Consider the following 13,701-nt stretch of genomic DNA (forward strand, 5'->3'; position numbering starts at 1 on the left):
ATTTTAGTTAAAAGTGCCGCTAAAAATTCGTTTGTCCTTATCTGTCACTTCGGCATTTTGTATTTGTTAAAGGGACAAAGCATTTGTTAGTTAACATAGGCTTGTTAAGTTTTATGAATAAGGGGGTAAAGGATTGATTGTCATAACACGATATACATTCTTTTCCAAATCTGAAGTTTACAACATACCTGTATTTGTTCCTGCAGCTGCTGTATAACCTCCTGCTTTGCCTCTTCCAGCCGCTTCTCAAAGACGGCGTCCTTTGTGAGGTAAGCCCGGTTTAGTAGCACACGGTTAGTGCAATCCATGCAAGAAGAAATGAGCATTATTGTATATACAAAGGGGTTTGCGTGGTGGGAGTTGGTGGGATGTGTTTCGTAATAGAGTTTAGTGCTACGTTAAGTTATTTTTTGTTCAGTTTTCGTTAGTTTCGTGATCATTAACATCATCATTAATGAAAGAACACATAGAAAACTCATTTATCTAGTTTTATCATCACCATATCAGCCATAGGACGTCCACTTTTGGGCATAAACCTCCTCCGCAGACCTCCAGTTGTTTCGGTTGGAAGCGGCCTGCCCCACCGTGAACCCGCAGCTTTAACCTTAATAAGGTAGAGGCGATTCAGCGACCACTTGCGTTGAGTTGGAACTGAACCTTATTAATTTCACAATACGTCACAATTTCCATTGTAATTATTGAAAATACGACTAGCTTTAATAAATATTCTTCGTCAGGTATGTATTTCGATAGCTGCTTTTGATTCTGTGGTAGTATGCTCCAAATAAATGAGGCCTTATTAAGGGTTAACAGGTCATCCGTCCATTCGTTGGCAGATCAAAAAAATGTGGACCATCTCATTTAGATGGGCTTATTTACTGCACACTGAATTTAAATTAGTTAAATGGAACACATAATTTATAAAGAATTAGCGAAGAAATAGCCCAGCATTCGAAGACGGAACGCTGCTAGTATCTTCGGAACCTTGCCTAAATCACAGTATAAAAAGTTTCCCTGCAGTAATCCGACGGAGACGTCTAGAAAAGAGCAATCGTGCGGGCGTGAGGGGTGAGACGCGTGTGGCAGGAACCCCAGCTGCATACTTCGCCGTTCTTAGTAGCTTGGGACAAGCTTCTAGGGCTCGCGTTTTTTTGTACATTTAATTTATAATAAAAAATATTAGGTGGTCATACGACATGTACCTACTGTGAGTGCGTGCAATCTTCATCTCGCATAAATAAATAATTCATCTATTTATATAATTAAATTCAATATAAGGAGTTTTAAGTACATTAAAGTCTAGAAACCGAAAGTATTTATGATTGGTTTATTGGAGTCTTTTTGTATTTTTTATTTCAACTGCAAATTTTTGTTACTTTTACGGGTATCCCGTGAAACGCATATCGAAAATACAAACTGAGACATGGATCCAGCGTGGTGTAGGGTTATAGCACGCACACGGATTGCTGAGGACTCTGGGTTCGATTCCCAGCGCTGGTCTCTTTTTCTGGTTTTTCTGTGCATCCATTCTGTGTCTCAGTTTGTATTTCCGAAAGTATTTGTCGGTTACTAATCTATGAAAGTATATTTGTGTGAAAAAAGGTTTTTATTCATTAAAAGTATATTTTGATACCTAGGCTTACCCCTAGTAAGTATGCCACCCCTAAAATTATTTTGTTTTACTAATTTCGCAATACCAATATGTACCGATTCTTAAAAGACATCTACCTTCCAAATTTTAAATTTGTGACAACCCTTCCTTGCTGCCTAAATACCTATACATACAGGCTTTGGTATCGCTCAACTTCAAAGGCGTCGGCTTACTGTAGGGAAAACTTGTTATACTGTGCCTAAAGGGTCTGGTTTAAATCATTTGTTTTAGTTTGCATCATTATTATTATTATTATTTGTCTTTTTCTATGTAGGTAGTTTAGGTTAGTTTTATTTTAATTGTTATGTATTGTCTAAGGGGCTGTTTCACCATCCATTGATTAGTGTTAAGTGACGGTTAAATGTGATGCCGTCTCTATTTGTTTTGTTCGAATAGACGGAGACGGCATCACATTTAACCGTCACTTAACACTAATCAGTGGATGGTGAAACAGCCCCTAAATCTTGTGTTCTTTGTCAGTCATAATGTATATGGATGGAATGCCATACTACCTGATGATGGAAGTATGAAATCGATCATCACACCAAAACAAATTAAAACTCCACCCCATCATGCATAAAGTATAAGGATTGATCGTTGACTGAACATGTCAGGAACAAGGGAAAAAAGTATAGTTAAAGAAACGAGAATAAACAGGGTGGCAGAGGTTCATAAGCCAATGGAAGACGGACGAGTAAGTAGTATATACATACACCTGTGCGATGAAAAAAATACAAACTGCAGCTTGGCATTTCATTTTATCCAATAATTAAAAATAAAGATACGTCATTATGTTTAAACGGGTGGACCGATTTTAATGCGGTTTTTTTTTATTTGATAGCAGGTTTTCTAGCGATGGTTTTTACACATGTTTTATCAAAATCGGTTCAGCCATTTTTGAGATATTGAGCTTTGAAGTGACAAAGTCGGGGGTTTTCCAACATTTTGTTGCCTAGGTTATAATGCGCTAATAACATATCCACCTCTTTTAATGGGTGTATAACGTATCAATGTTCGTATCATATTGACAGAAATAAGGCAGACTTCTACTTATTGGTATAATCTAGATGAGTCATCATCATCATCCCAGCCTATATACGTCCCACAGCTGGGCACAGGCCTCCTCTCAGAATGAGAGGGCTTTGGCCGTAGTTCCCACGCGGGCCCAGTGCGGATTGGGAACTTCACACACACCATTGAACTGCTTCGCAGGTTTGTGCAGGTTTCCTCACGATGTTTTCCTTCACCGTAAGGCTCGTGGTAAATTTCAAATGTAATTTCGCACATGAATTTCGAAAAACTCAGAGGTGCGAGCCGGGGTTTGAACCCACGATACTCTGCTTGAGAGGCCATAGGTCGAACCACTCGGCCACCAAGGGAGTCATCATACTGGAATATATTATATGTCTTTTTGGGACATGCCTCTACTGTAACACAAACACGCATTATAACCAACTGCCTAGTTTCGTTAATTTAACTATACTTTAATTTAAAAAAATACTATTTTACAGGTAAGTAACAAAACTGAGTATCGGAGCAGTATCTTGATTATTTACACACAAATAACATCTTTATTACATACAAGTTAGAGTTTATTATGATTAAACACGCTTTTCAATATTATTCACACCAAAGTTGGGGTCGTATTTTGTAAAGTTTAAAAACACAATTCGGCTTGATTAAAGAAACAAATAACTTTAAAATCAAATAACTCGTCACCACTTTTGAAAAACTCATATCCAAATGTAATAATGTACAGTAATATGAACCTTAAATAAAACAGAATAAGTATAGTCAACTTTGTCAACTAAGCGCCATTACAGATAAGCTGCATTCGAACTGCAACGTAATGCTACCACCATCTTGCTCGCTAATCCTGCCGTGAAGCAGCAGTGCTTGCATTGTTGCGTTTCGGCGTGGAGAGTAAGACGGCCGGTGAAATTACTGGCACGTGAGGTATCCCATCTTAGGCCTCTAGGTTGGCATCGCGTCTGCAATACCCCTGGTGTTGCAGATGTTTATGGGCGGTGGTGATCTCTTACCATCAGGAGACCCACTTGCTCGTTTGCCATCCAGTCGTATAAAAAAAAAAAAAACTACAGCCTGTGGCATTAAGGGGCTGTTTGACCATCCATTGATTAGTGTTAACTGACGGTTAAATGTGATTGTTTTGTTCGAATAGACGGAGACGGCATCACATTTAACCGTCAGTTAACACTTATCAATGGATGGTCAAACAGCCCCTAAGTATAGTGGTTACCATTAATGCGCAGTACAAAACATGGTATCGCGGGGGACTAAGCTTTGCGACTGATTGCATACATTTGAACGCAGCTAGCGTGCTGTTTGTTTTTTTTTATTTGACTGGATGGAAAACGAGCAAGTGGGTCTCCTGATGGTAAGAGATCACCACCGCCCATAAACATCTGCAACACCAGGGGTATCGCAGACGCGTTGCCAACCTAGAGGCCTAAGATGGGGTACCTCAAGTGCCAGTAATTTCACCGGTTGTCTTACTCTCCACGCCGAAACACAACAGTGCAAGCACTGCTGCTTCACGGCAGGATTAGCGAGCAAGATGGTGGTAGCAATCCGGGCGGACCTTGCACAAGGTCCTACCACCTGCAAACCGCCAACCGCCTACGCCTGTTTGCGTGCACTTTTACTAACTGCAATTGAAAATCGTCATTACTTTTTAAAACACTTTTAAATATAGAGTCATTCGCGATGACTACGATGTCATTAATGTGTAACATATCGAAAATACAAACTGAGACATGGACGCACAGAAAAACCAGAAGAGACCAGTACTGGGAATCGAACCCAGCTCCTCAGCAATCCGTGCTGCGTGCTATAACCCCTACACCACTGCTGGACAGGAATCTAGACACGATTTTTTCCTATGCATACATATCTCAGGTTGCTTGTTTCTACTATGCTACTTTAAGCAGCAGCACTAGCGACATCTATGTTTCGTCGACAGACGTCACACTCTTTCGGAACTAACCGCTCACCCAGACAAGATAAGACAAGACAGTGCTGGTCTCTTTTTCTGGTTTTTCTGTGCATCCATGTCTCAGTTTGTATTTTCGATATGGTTTCACGGGGTACCCGTAAAAGTAACAAATTTGGAGTTGAAATAAAAAAATACAAAAATACTCCAAAAACAATCTTAATTAATGTGTAATTTTAACAAAATTACGCGTCTTCGTAGATGGCACTAGGTATATCTGATTTGACACAGATATAACTTTATTCGACATGAAAATGTTTACTGACTCTTAAAATAATACACAAATTACAAAAAAAAATATCAGATATCTATATTATTTTTTTGAGTGAACTTTCTGAACATTAGTTTTGTTGCCGTATTGACTTGAGATACAAGATTTATATATATATAAGATTACAAGACAAAATGTATTGGCAGTAATGTTGCAGTTGGAACGCAGTTCTGTAACGACGATTTTGTACTAACTTACTGCCAACTAATGACTTTCGCCAGTCAGAAAACTCTCCTAATCCAATCCAATTGTGTTTTAAACTTTACTAAAATCGAACGAACACCCTTACGGTGATTAACGTTCTAATGCTGACCTTTTCTAGCTCCAAGTCGATGTCTTGCTGATAGAGGGAGACATTCGATTCTGTGTTTTCTGCGGTCTGCACGCGAGCCCTTAGTTGGTTGATCTGTTGAGGTAAAAACAGTTGGGTAATAACGTTTAAAAACCACACTACGGGCCAGTTTCACCACCAAATGTGATGCCGTCTCTGTTTATTCAGACAAAACAAACAGAGAAAGCATCACAGATATCTGTCACATAAAATCTATCAATGAGTGGTAAAACAGGCACTTCGTATTTTATTTTTAAACCACGAAGCAAAAAGAGGCGTGATATAAGTTTGATGCAAATCTGTCTGCCTGTCTGTGGCATCGTAGTTCTTAAACTAATGGACCGATTTAATACGGTTTTTTTTACGTGTAAGCGAGTTTCCTAGCTATATTTCATTAGAATCTGTTCACCCGTTTTTGAGATACTGAACTTTGAAATGACAATACATATCTGCTGGTATCGTGAGGGCGATTTAACAACTTTGACATTTGCAACACGTTTGTGATTGGTTAGCCTAATTAGCCAATCGCAAGCAGGAATGCAACGTCAAACAGACCTTGCGATATTTGAATCATTGCTCGAGCGTCCCAACCGCCTTTTTGTTATGAATGTGCTGTAGAATTTGAATGACATTTTCGTTTATTTTCTGGACGTGCTGTACTTCTACTACATATCCTGGAAACTAACAGAATCTTCGACCAATGTCAACAAAAATGTGCCCACTAAAGTTAAATTAAATAAACGCTGGAATAATGACCCATTTGGCCTGTCAAGGAGCCCTCATCAAATACCTACCTGTTCCTGCATAGCATAGACCGTTTTCCTATGCTGTTCCTGCATCTCTCTGAGCTCCTCAAACTCGATCTTCCTGTTGGACTGCTTCACAGCGGCTTGGAGTGGGGGCATCTGAAATTGGTAAATAGTGTGGGATTTAATTTCTAACATCTGGTAGCATGGTGAACGGATGTGTTGCTCTGATTGAGTTCGAAATGGGTCAACGTAGTGTGGTGGTGGTGGTGATAGATGCGTTTGTGTGATTTGTGTGTGTTCTTGCAGTGCGGAAGTGGAGGAACTGCATGAACACGCATTTCTTGCATAAACTTAGCTATCATAAGGTCGCGGGTGAGCGAAGTAATTGTTTCAGTTCACAGTATGGGCTAATTAAATCAGGGGGTTATTTTTGCTGCCTGAGCTGTCTGAACACATATTTTTATCTTATCTGTGGCATAATAATAGCAATCATAAAATAGGGGTGTGTATGGATATATTTATGTAACTGTGTGTCTAACTTTTTGTCAGTTTTGCGACTTTTTTCATACAGTTTATATGGGTCGTTATAAATGTTTCTTTCTTTCTTTCTTTCTTTCTAAAATGGACAAATGAAATTTTTTTGGACAAACGGGAACGGGGATTTCTTTCGTCAAAATCAATAGTGCTCGTGATTCCGAGTAAAAAAACCCAGAATTACATAACACTGAAAAAAAAATCAAAGCGTCATTTAAAATGCCTTTATAGTTAATTGATACGGACCTCCGCAAAGTAACGACTAATTCAATTAATTAATTAACGGTAGTGCCCGCGAAAAGAAGAAAAAATAAAGCGGGGCACTGCCTACCTTTTCTAGAACCGTTGTTATTTTATTATAGTCTCTCTCTGTCTGTCTCACCTCGGCGGTAAGGGAGGGCAGGTCGGCGCTGCGAGCGCGACGGCGTCCGTCGCCCGCTTCGTTGGGCACGTCCAGCGACGACGCCGACAGCGGCGACGCGCATGCGCGCCCGCGGTACACCTCCTCCGAGTAACTACACAACAATACACATCATTATACCTAGACAAGTTCGTATGGTACCCGGTGGAACCCTGTCGCAGGGAGCCTCTGCTGCTCTTGTCAATATTATTTTTATAAATGCGCAAATGCTGACTGCGGTAGGGTTCTGCCATGTGTTACGCACAAGCTTGTCAAGGTATAAGGCTCAGTTTCCACCTGAGATGTGCGAGGATGTGTTGCGAGGAATGTGATTTCATGAACCAATAGAAACGCTTCATTTACCTCGCCTCGCTCCGCTCAGTTGTTTCCACTAGAGATGTGCTGTGCGAGGATAGGTAAATAAAGAGTTTCTATTGGTTAATGAAAACACATTCTTTGCACATCTTTGGTGGAAACGCAGCCTTACTAATTATAAAACAGTACCGTGAATGACTGAAAGTCAATGAAAAGCCAAATCACTGGATCTAGGTAGGTGAAATATAAGTGCACTGAAGAATTCATTTTTTAATCCCTACCGATACCAAGGCTTATTTAGATTCTTCGCAAAAACGAAACCTTTTCCTCATTTACTACATTTACAGAACTTACGTCGAAAAGGTTCTAAGCTAGAACTATAAAATTCAAGCACATTACTACAACAAATATCAAATAAAATTTAATAACCTTTACCTTTTCTTCACAATTGGCCTTGGCAGCAAAAAAAAACAAAGTTAATATTTCAGTTCATTTCAAGCACGAACAGAAAAAGGTAATTTATAGTGTCTCAATGTCAATACTTTACCTGGAGGTTCACTGACCTTGAGAAAGTTTCGCATAAAAATAACTTTTGTCCTTGCAGAATATGCCACACAACTAAAAACTCTGTGACTCTGTGCTAAGAAGTAAATTTGAATGTTTCTGGGGTAGATATCGTGCGACTATGTCCTATAAACGTGTGATATTAAATCAATAGCTCACCGGTTTCAGTAACTAAGAGGATGTTTCTAGCCTCAATCAAAAGCCACTAAATAAACCGGCTTTTACGACTTGCGCGAACAATTTGTTTATTGGTATCCCACAGGAACTATGCTATTTTCAGAGAGTCCTTTCCAGATTCTTAAATCATCTCCATACTAAATTCTATCTAATCGGTTCGGCGGTTTAAACATGAAGCGTAATAAATTTTTGATAAAAAATGCATTTTTAAAACAAGCGCTTTTTTTGCTGACTGTACTTGTATTGTCTCCCAAACTACATTTGCATGAAATTTCAAGTCGATGCCATTAACTGTTGAAGAGTTCCGTCCTATGGAGACGATCCTGGCTAGACTATCAGGATGTCGCATCACTACCAGATTATTGTACTGTTACGCAATTTACATAAGTATACCAAATTTCAAGTCAATATCCAACTACTGGACGTTGCTCGAATTTAACTCGCGAGATTTGATTACAGACAGACAGACAACGGGACAGGTGAAACTAAATAAAAGCTTGTAAAAAAGCAGATAGACAGAGTTATTTTTGCATTTGTAATATTAGTTAGGATGATATTATGTTAAGTCTTCATCAGATATTTCGGAGCGGCCAGCCGGCCAAGGTGGTCAAAAATATTGGCACATGCACTTTAATATTAAGGTATTAGAGTTCATGTTCCGATATTTTTGATCACCTTGGCCGCTCCGAAATTATGGCAACTGTATCTCTTCTATATACATATACCTGGTAACATACCTACATTATTATGTATAGCCGTTTAAAGACGTATGATTTGGAGAAGTGTGTTTCAGAAACCACAATTTATCATAATTCAGTATTAAATTTACCACGAGCTTTACGGTAAAGGTAAACTTCGTGAGACAACCTGCAGAAACCTGCGAAGCAATAAAATGTTAATGCGTCCCGCGTCAAAAATTTGATACTTACTTAGTTACGAAGAAACTGGCAACCTCATTAAATTTTTACTCTGTAATGTCGTGCTCTAGCTTATGTACTCACCTTCTTTCCATATCCGAGCATTTCTTCTCGAAGTATGTTCTGAGATTCTCCATTTCCTTCTCATGTTTCTGATCAAGTTCCTGCCTCAGCTCGTCTATGTCAGCACTCCCAGCCTTCACTGAAGCCAGCAGCTCCCTTAACCGTCTAATCTCCACGGTGAACGCGTGTTTATCTTGCTTCAACTGAGTCTCCAACTCTTTAACATCCGTGTCCGCTTCTATCCTAATCTTAGCTATCTCATCGCATAACACTTGAATAATACTCTCCCGTAAATTATTTCTCATATTCTCTTCAATGCTTTCCTCAAACCTGTTAATAATCCCCGTCAATTTCATTTCAAAACCTGTCTGGAAGTCATCTGAGTCGGAAGACTTTAGATTTAAATCAGACTTGGAGTAATTGACAGTCATTTCTTCTCTATCATTGTCTTTTTCTCCATTAGAGCTTTTTAGAGATGACCCACTGCTCATCAAGGCTGAATAGTACTTCGTATCATCTTTGATCATGCTCTCATACTTCACGAAGTCCGACAGTTGTGCTTTGCTCGTGTCATGGTCGGTCGAGGCAGCACACTGAAGGTTCACAACTTCTCTGGTGAGATGTTGGTTCTCCTCCCTCAGGTCATCCCGTTCACGGACAGAGCGCTGTAACGTAATGGTCAGTTCTTCGATTATATCGTCGCGTGCCGCGATAGCGGTCTCCAAATGCACAAGCTGAAAGGACAACCGCATTCAATACATGGACACCGAAAGCAAGCCGCACAGTGACAAATATAGACTTCAGTCAAGCATCATAACCTAATCTGCTACCAGTAAGAACAGCAAAGGGGCGAGCGATTTTCTTAAGCCGGGTCTCCATTGAGCGAGCCGCCTCGCTAGGCAAGCGCACGAGGCATAATTTTGTTCGACGCAGCGCTCAAAATCGCACCGAAAATGGGTACCACACGAGGCGACTCGCTCAGTGGAGACCCGGCTGAAGAGAGAAGCCAGACGAGCTTAATTTTTTGAGTTATGAGTCGCGTATTTTCAATTTTGGTTTCATACAACGTGTAAGTACAACACAGAACTGGACTTTTCCATAAAACAGAATGCAGCAGAAATACGCGACTCACAGCTCAAAAAACTACGCTCATCTGGCTTCACCCTAATACACTGCATTGTGCTTGCTGTAAACTATTTAAACGCTGTGTGGTAAGCGTTTAAAGCGCGCAATGAATAGAGAAATCTCTCATCACGTCACTGCTCATGCCTGGTCTTGGCCAAACCATTACACATACAAAATTGAAAACTAATTGGAATGCAGATTTTTGTTGTATATGTTAAGGTTGCCAAACATCTTGAATTTCTAGGACATGTCCTTCTTGAAAGTTTAGGTGTTAGCCTATTCTCATGTAAATAATAATAGTAATGTCGTTTTTGGGGTGTCCTCGGCCCCTTATGTGACCTGGATAGTATAAAAGATTTTTAAAGTGCCCTCATAAAGTCATGTATTTATTTTGAAACTCGCACATCAATTTTTTTGTAAAATATTGATCCTTTTATTTTAAAACAAATTGTTCTGGTTTTTCTAACTTCAAATCTTAGTTTTCTCAAATTGTGGTTGGCAACCTAAATATAGGTACACTCAAACCAACTGAATCGTGACCCTCTGTGGAACTTTTTCATAGAAAAAGTTATAGTGACTGCATTCTATAGACTCTTCTATAGATTCTTGTTACTTACTGTGAGAATGCTCTATTCTATGGTGGGTTAGGAATCAAATGATTCGACTGTATAGTCAAGTGCAAAGATATCAACACAGCCAAATTTACAAAAATATGTTTATACAACCTTAATGGCATAAAGTAAAGTATACATATTTTTGTAACTTTGACAGTGTCAATATCTTTACTGTACATGCTGTGTTATTTTAATATTAAGCTTTTTTTGCAGTCGTAAATAAGTAACAAAAATAATTGACTGATGTGCTAGTGTAATAAAATTGATAATTAAATTGGATTTCTTTTTTTATAATATTCTATAGTGCATTACACAACCGTTTTTTAAAAACATGTTATTGTTATTAATATTGTTAGAACAAACTACTGTTAAGTGTACTAAAGCCTCGTTAAATAAAATATAAGATGAAAAAAACTACTGGAGACTACATAAACTGTCATTCAATTAGTTGTTATTTTTTGAATTCCTATTAGGTTTGAGACTGTTGGGTTAGATATTTCTACATCAAATTGCATAATGGTGTCGCGCGATTAATGTAAAACTTTGAATAAGAAATACCTTGAAAAGACACCATGATGCCTTTAGACCCGAAAAGCCATTCACTAAACCTGGGAAATTAAATTATTTATCCCTTTAACCACCACTGTAAGACTGAACAAGTTTTTTTTATTACTATTCTAAATAACTTAGCACTAGCTACTCAACAGACACAGTTAAAAACAAACACATTTATTTCAAAACCACAATTAGAGTTTCCAACGAACATATTTTGCAACATTCTTATACATATAAAAGTGCATATTATAAAACGTGAAAACATAGCGTGCCATCTGTGTTAGTATCAGGATTAGTGTGCAGAGCAGGGCCATGCCATAGAGCAGCCAAATACAGACAAATACCCCCTTTAAAACCAGTACCTTGACTTGAAACTCTTCACATAAGGTCTTGTAGTCTGTGGTCATCGTACTGAAAGACATAGTATCATCTTGAGACTTAGGTTGTGGCAAGCTTGGCATAGACTCATCTTTTTCCTTGACATCATTATCCACAGTCACCTCTTCAACCAACAAGTCACTTTGCTCTATCTTGTCATTGTCGCTGGACAAACTATCTTTTTCAATTTCTGGAGATTCCTCAACTTTAGGTTCAATATGTTCCTCAAATACTTCTTCGAACTTCAAATCTCCAGCACTTACTAGGAATGGGGATAATAGGTTCTGAAATACTGGCAATGGCTGAATGTTTTCGTCAATTATTGTTCCACCTTCAGGAGGTGGGCCGAAGAAAATTTTTGCTGCCGATAAAGGGAATTTCGGGACCCCCTGGCCTCTGATATCAAGTTTTATTATTTCCTCTGAACCAGAACTTTCTTGTTTCAATGATTCCTCTTCAACTGACAATGACAATGGTGGAGAAACTTCAGTAGAGTGACTTTTTTCAATCTCTTGCTCATCTTCAGAAGCATTTGATTTGGGAGCACTTTCTTCATTGAGTGAGTCAAGATATTTGTCACTTCTTGGAGATTCTTGGGTTTTGTTGTCAATTTCTGATTTCTCTAGTTCTGCTTGTAGTGTTTCATGGGTATCTTTAGATAATGATTCAGAAGCTAAATTGACTGGGCTTTCCTCGCTTATGTGATAAATTTCAGCCGATTTAGGGTCTATAGGCCATGATGTGCTTTTACTAGGTTCTTGTGTGCTAGGGTTGTCACTTGGAGTGAGTGGATTTGGAATGTTCAATGAACTATTCCGAGAGGGATCCGTGTCTTGCTGCTCAACTTTGAGCAGCCCTGGCTGTACATTGCCTGCATTATCAGACTCTGTTATAGAATATTCCATTTTGGACGGAATGTGTTCGGATATAGACTCTGTAAGGCTCTGATCCTCAATGACTGGAGGCCCTGGGACATTATGTATTTGTCCTGTATCTATTTGAGATGTTTCTGTGTCAGTTACCGCGGGCCCTTGCGCGGGAATCTGTTGAGAATGTACGACATCCGGAAGAACGTTCTAAAAATAAATTAAAAATAAAATCAATGGGAGAGTTGATTTACGAGCGACGGGAGACACTTGAATGAAAACCACAAAACAACAGCTTTCTAGGGCTCGCGTCGCGTTTTAGAGAGTAGGTCGATCACAGGACAGGTGTGGCAACGCGTCTATGCATTTTCTGAACTATTTTTAACGTATCGACGAATATAAACCTTTGATGTGATACGTAGTTACGCTTTCTCTAGTACGTCTACGCGCGATGTTCGATGAGTTATCGGTCACGTTTACCTTGGATTCAGTTGTCAGCGGCGGAGTCTCGTGTGTATCACCCATAATTTAACAAATTCACATTATTTTGCCATCGTTGAATTCATAAACTTCACAAAAATTGGTTTTGGTACTTTTGGTTGTCAAGACGACGTTTCCATTCAAATAAAATACAAACGAAAGGTGATTTAAAAAAAAACTTTCACTGCGTTTCGTGATTGCATTGAAAGTTGTTTCGCTATCGGTCATTGTCATCGTAATGTATACGATTTGTTTTTTTTTATTCCCTTAATTAACAGATTATTCAGTATTTGGTATCGATTAATTCGTCCATCACATCGACAATAGTGAAGAAAAAAAAATATTTAGTATGATGATGGAGAATTTTAACAATTTTTAATTGCAAATATTTAAAAAAAAGGAATTTTTCATCAGTGTATCTTTACACTGATTGATAATCAACAACTTGTGATAAACGGTGTGTTAGTTGAAATAAAATTGTTCTTATAAAAACATACCCGTTTCATTGGTTTTAAGTGGATCACAACACTAAACCGATACATGAACGAAACGCAACGGCAAACTTACTGCCCAAAATGTTTTCTACTAGTCCATCACGTAGATAATAACCCCCTTATATTAAATATAATGACCCGGTGTGCCGCTGAGTCGCGTTGCTCCGAAGACGAAGGGCTACGGATTAGCCCGAAACATGTCGA

At 38.8% G+C, this 13,701-nt stretch overlaps 1 protein-coding gene across 6 annotated transcripts in view; it reads right to left on the minus strand.

Annotated features, from left to right (window-relative positions):
- The window catches only part of LOC141440823 (uncharacterized), a 184,823-nt gene extending 171,676 nt beyond the window's left edge, over nucleotides 1-13,147 (minus strand). For 2 of the 6 annotated variants that reach the window (XM_074105380.1, XM_074105378.1), the window contains exons 1-8: nucleotides 13,004-13,147; nucleotides 11,642-12,733; nucleotides 9,007-9,719; nucleotides 7,700-7,717; nucleotides 6,932-7,064; nucleotides 6,061-6,171; nucleotides 5,249-5,341; nucleotides 189-260 (exon numbers count right to left, since the gene is read on the minus strand). In XM_074105380.1, the coding sequence (XP_073961481.1) occupies nucleotides 189-260; nucleotides 5,249-5,341; nucleotides 6,061-6,171; nucleotides 6,932-7,064; nucleotides 7,700-7,717; nucleotides 9,007-9,719; nucleotides 11,642-12,733; nucleotides 13,004-13,048 (2,277 nt within the window). In that variant the 5' untranslated portion in view covers nucleotides 13,049-13,147. The remainder of the gene's footprint in view (nucleotides 1-188; nucleotides 261-5,248; nucleotides 5,342-6,060; nucleotides 6,172-6,931; nucleotides 7,065-7,699; nucleotides 7,718-9,006; nucleotides 9,720-11,641; nucleotides 12,734-13,003) is intronic. The other 4 variants (XM_074105381.1, XM_074105383.1, XM_074105379.1 and 1 more) reach the window with 4 other exon arrangements.
- Nucleotides 13,148-13,701: the final 554 nt, after the last annotated feature.

This window comes from Choristoneura fumiferana, chromosome 23 (genome assembly GCF_025370935.1).
Source record: "Choristoneura fumiferana chromosome 23, NRCan_CFum_1, whole genome shotgun sequence".
Lineage (NCBI taxonomy): Eukaryota > Metazoa > Arthropoda > Insecta > Lepidoptera > Tortricidae > Choristoneura > Choristoneura fumiferana.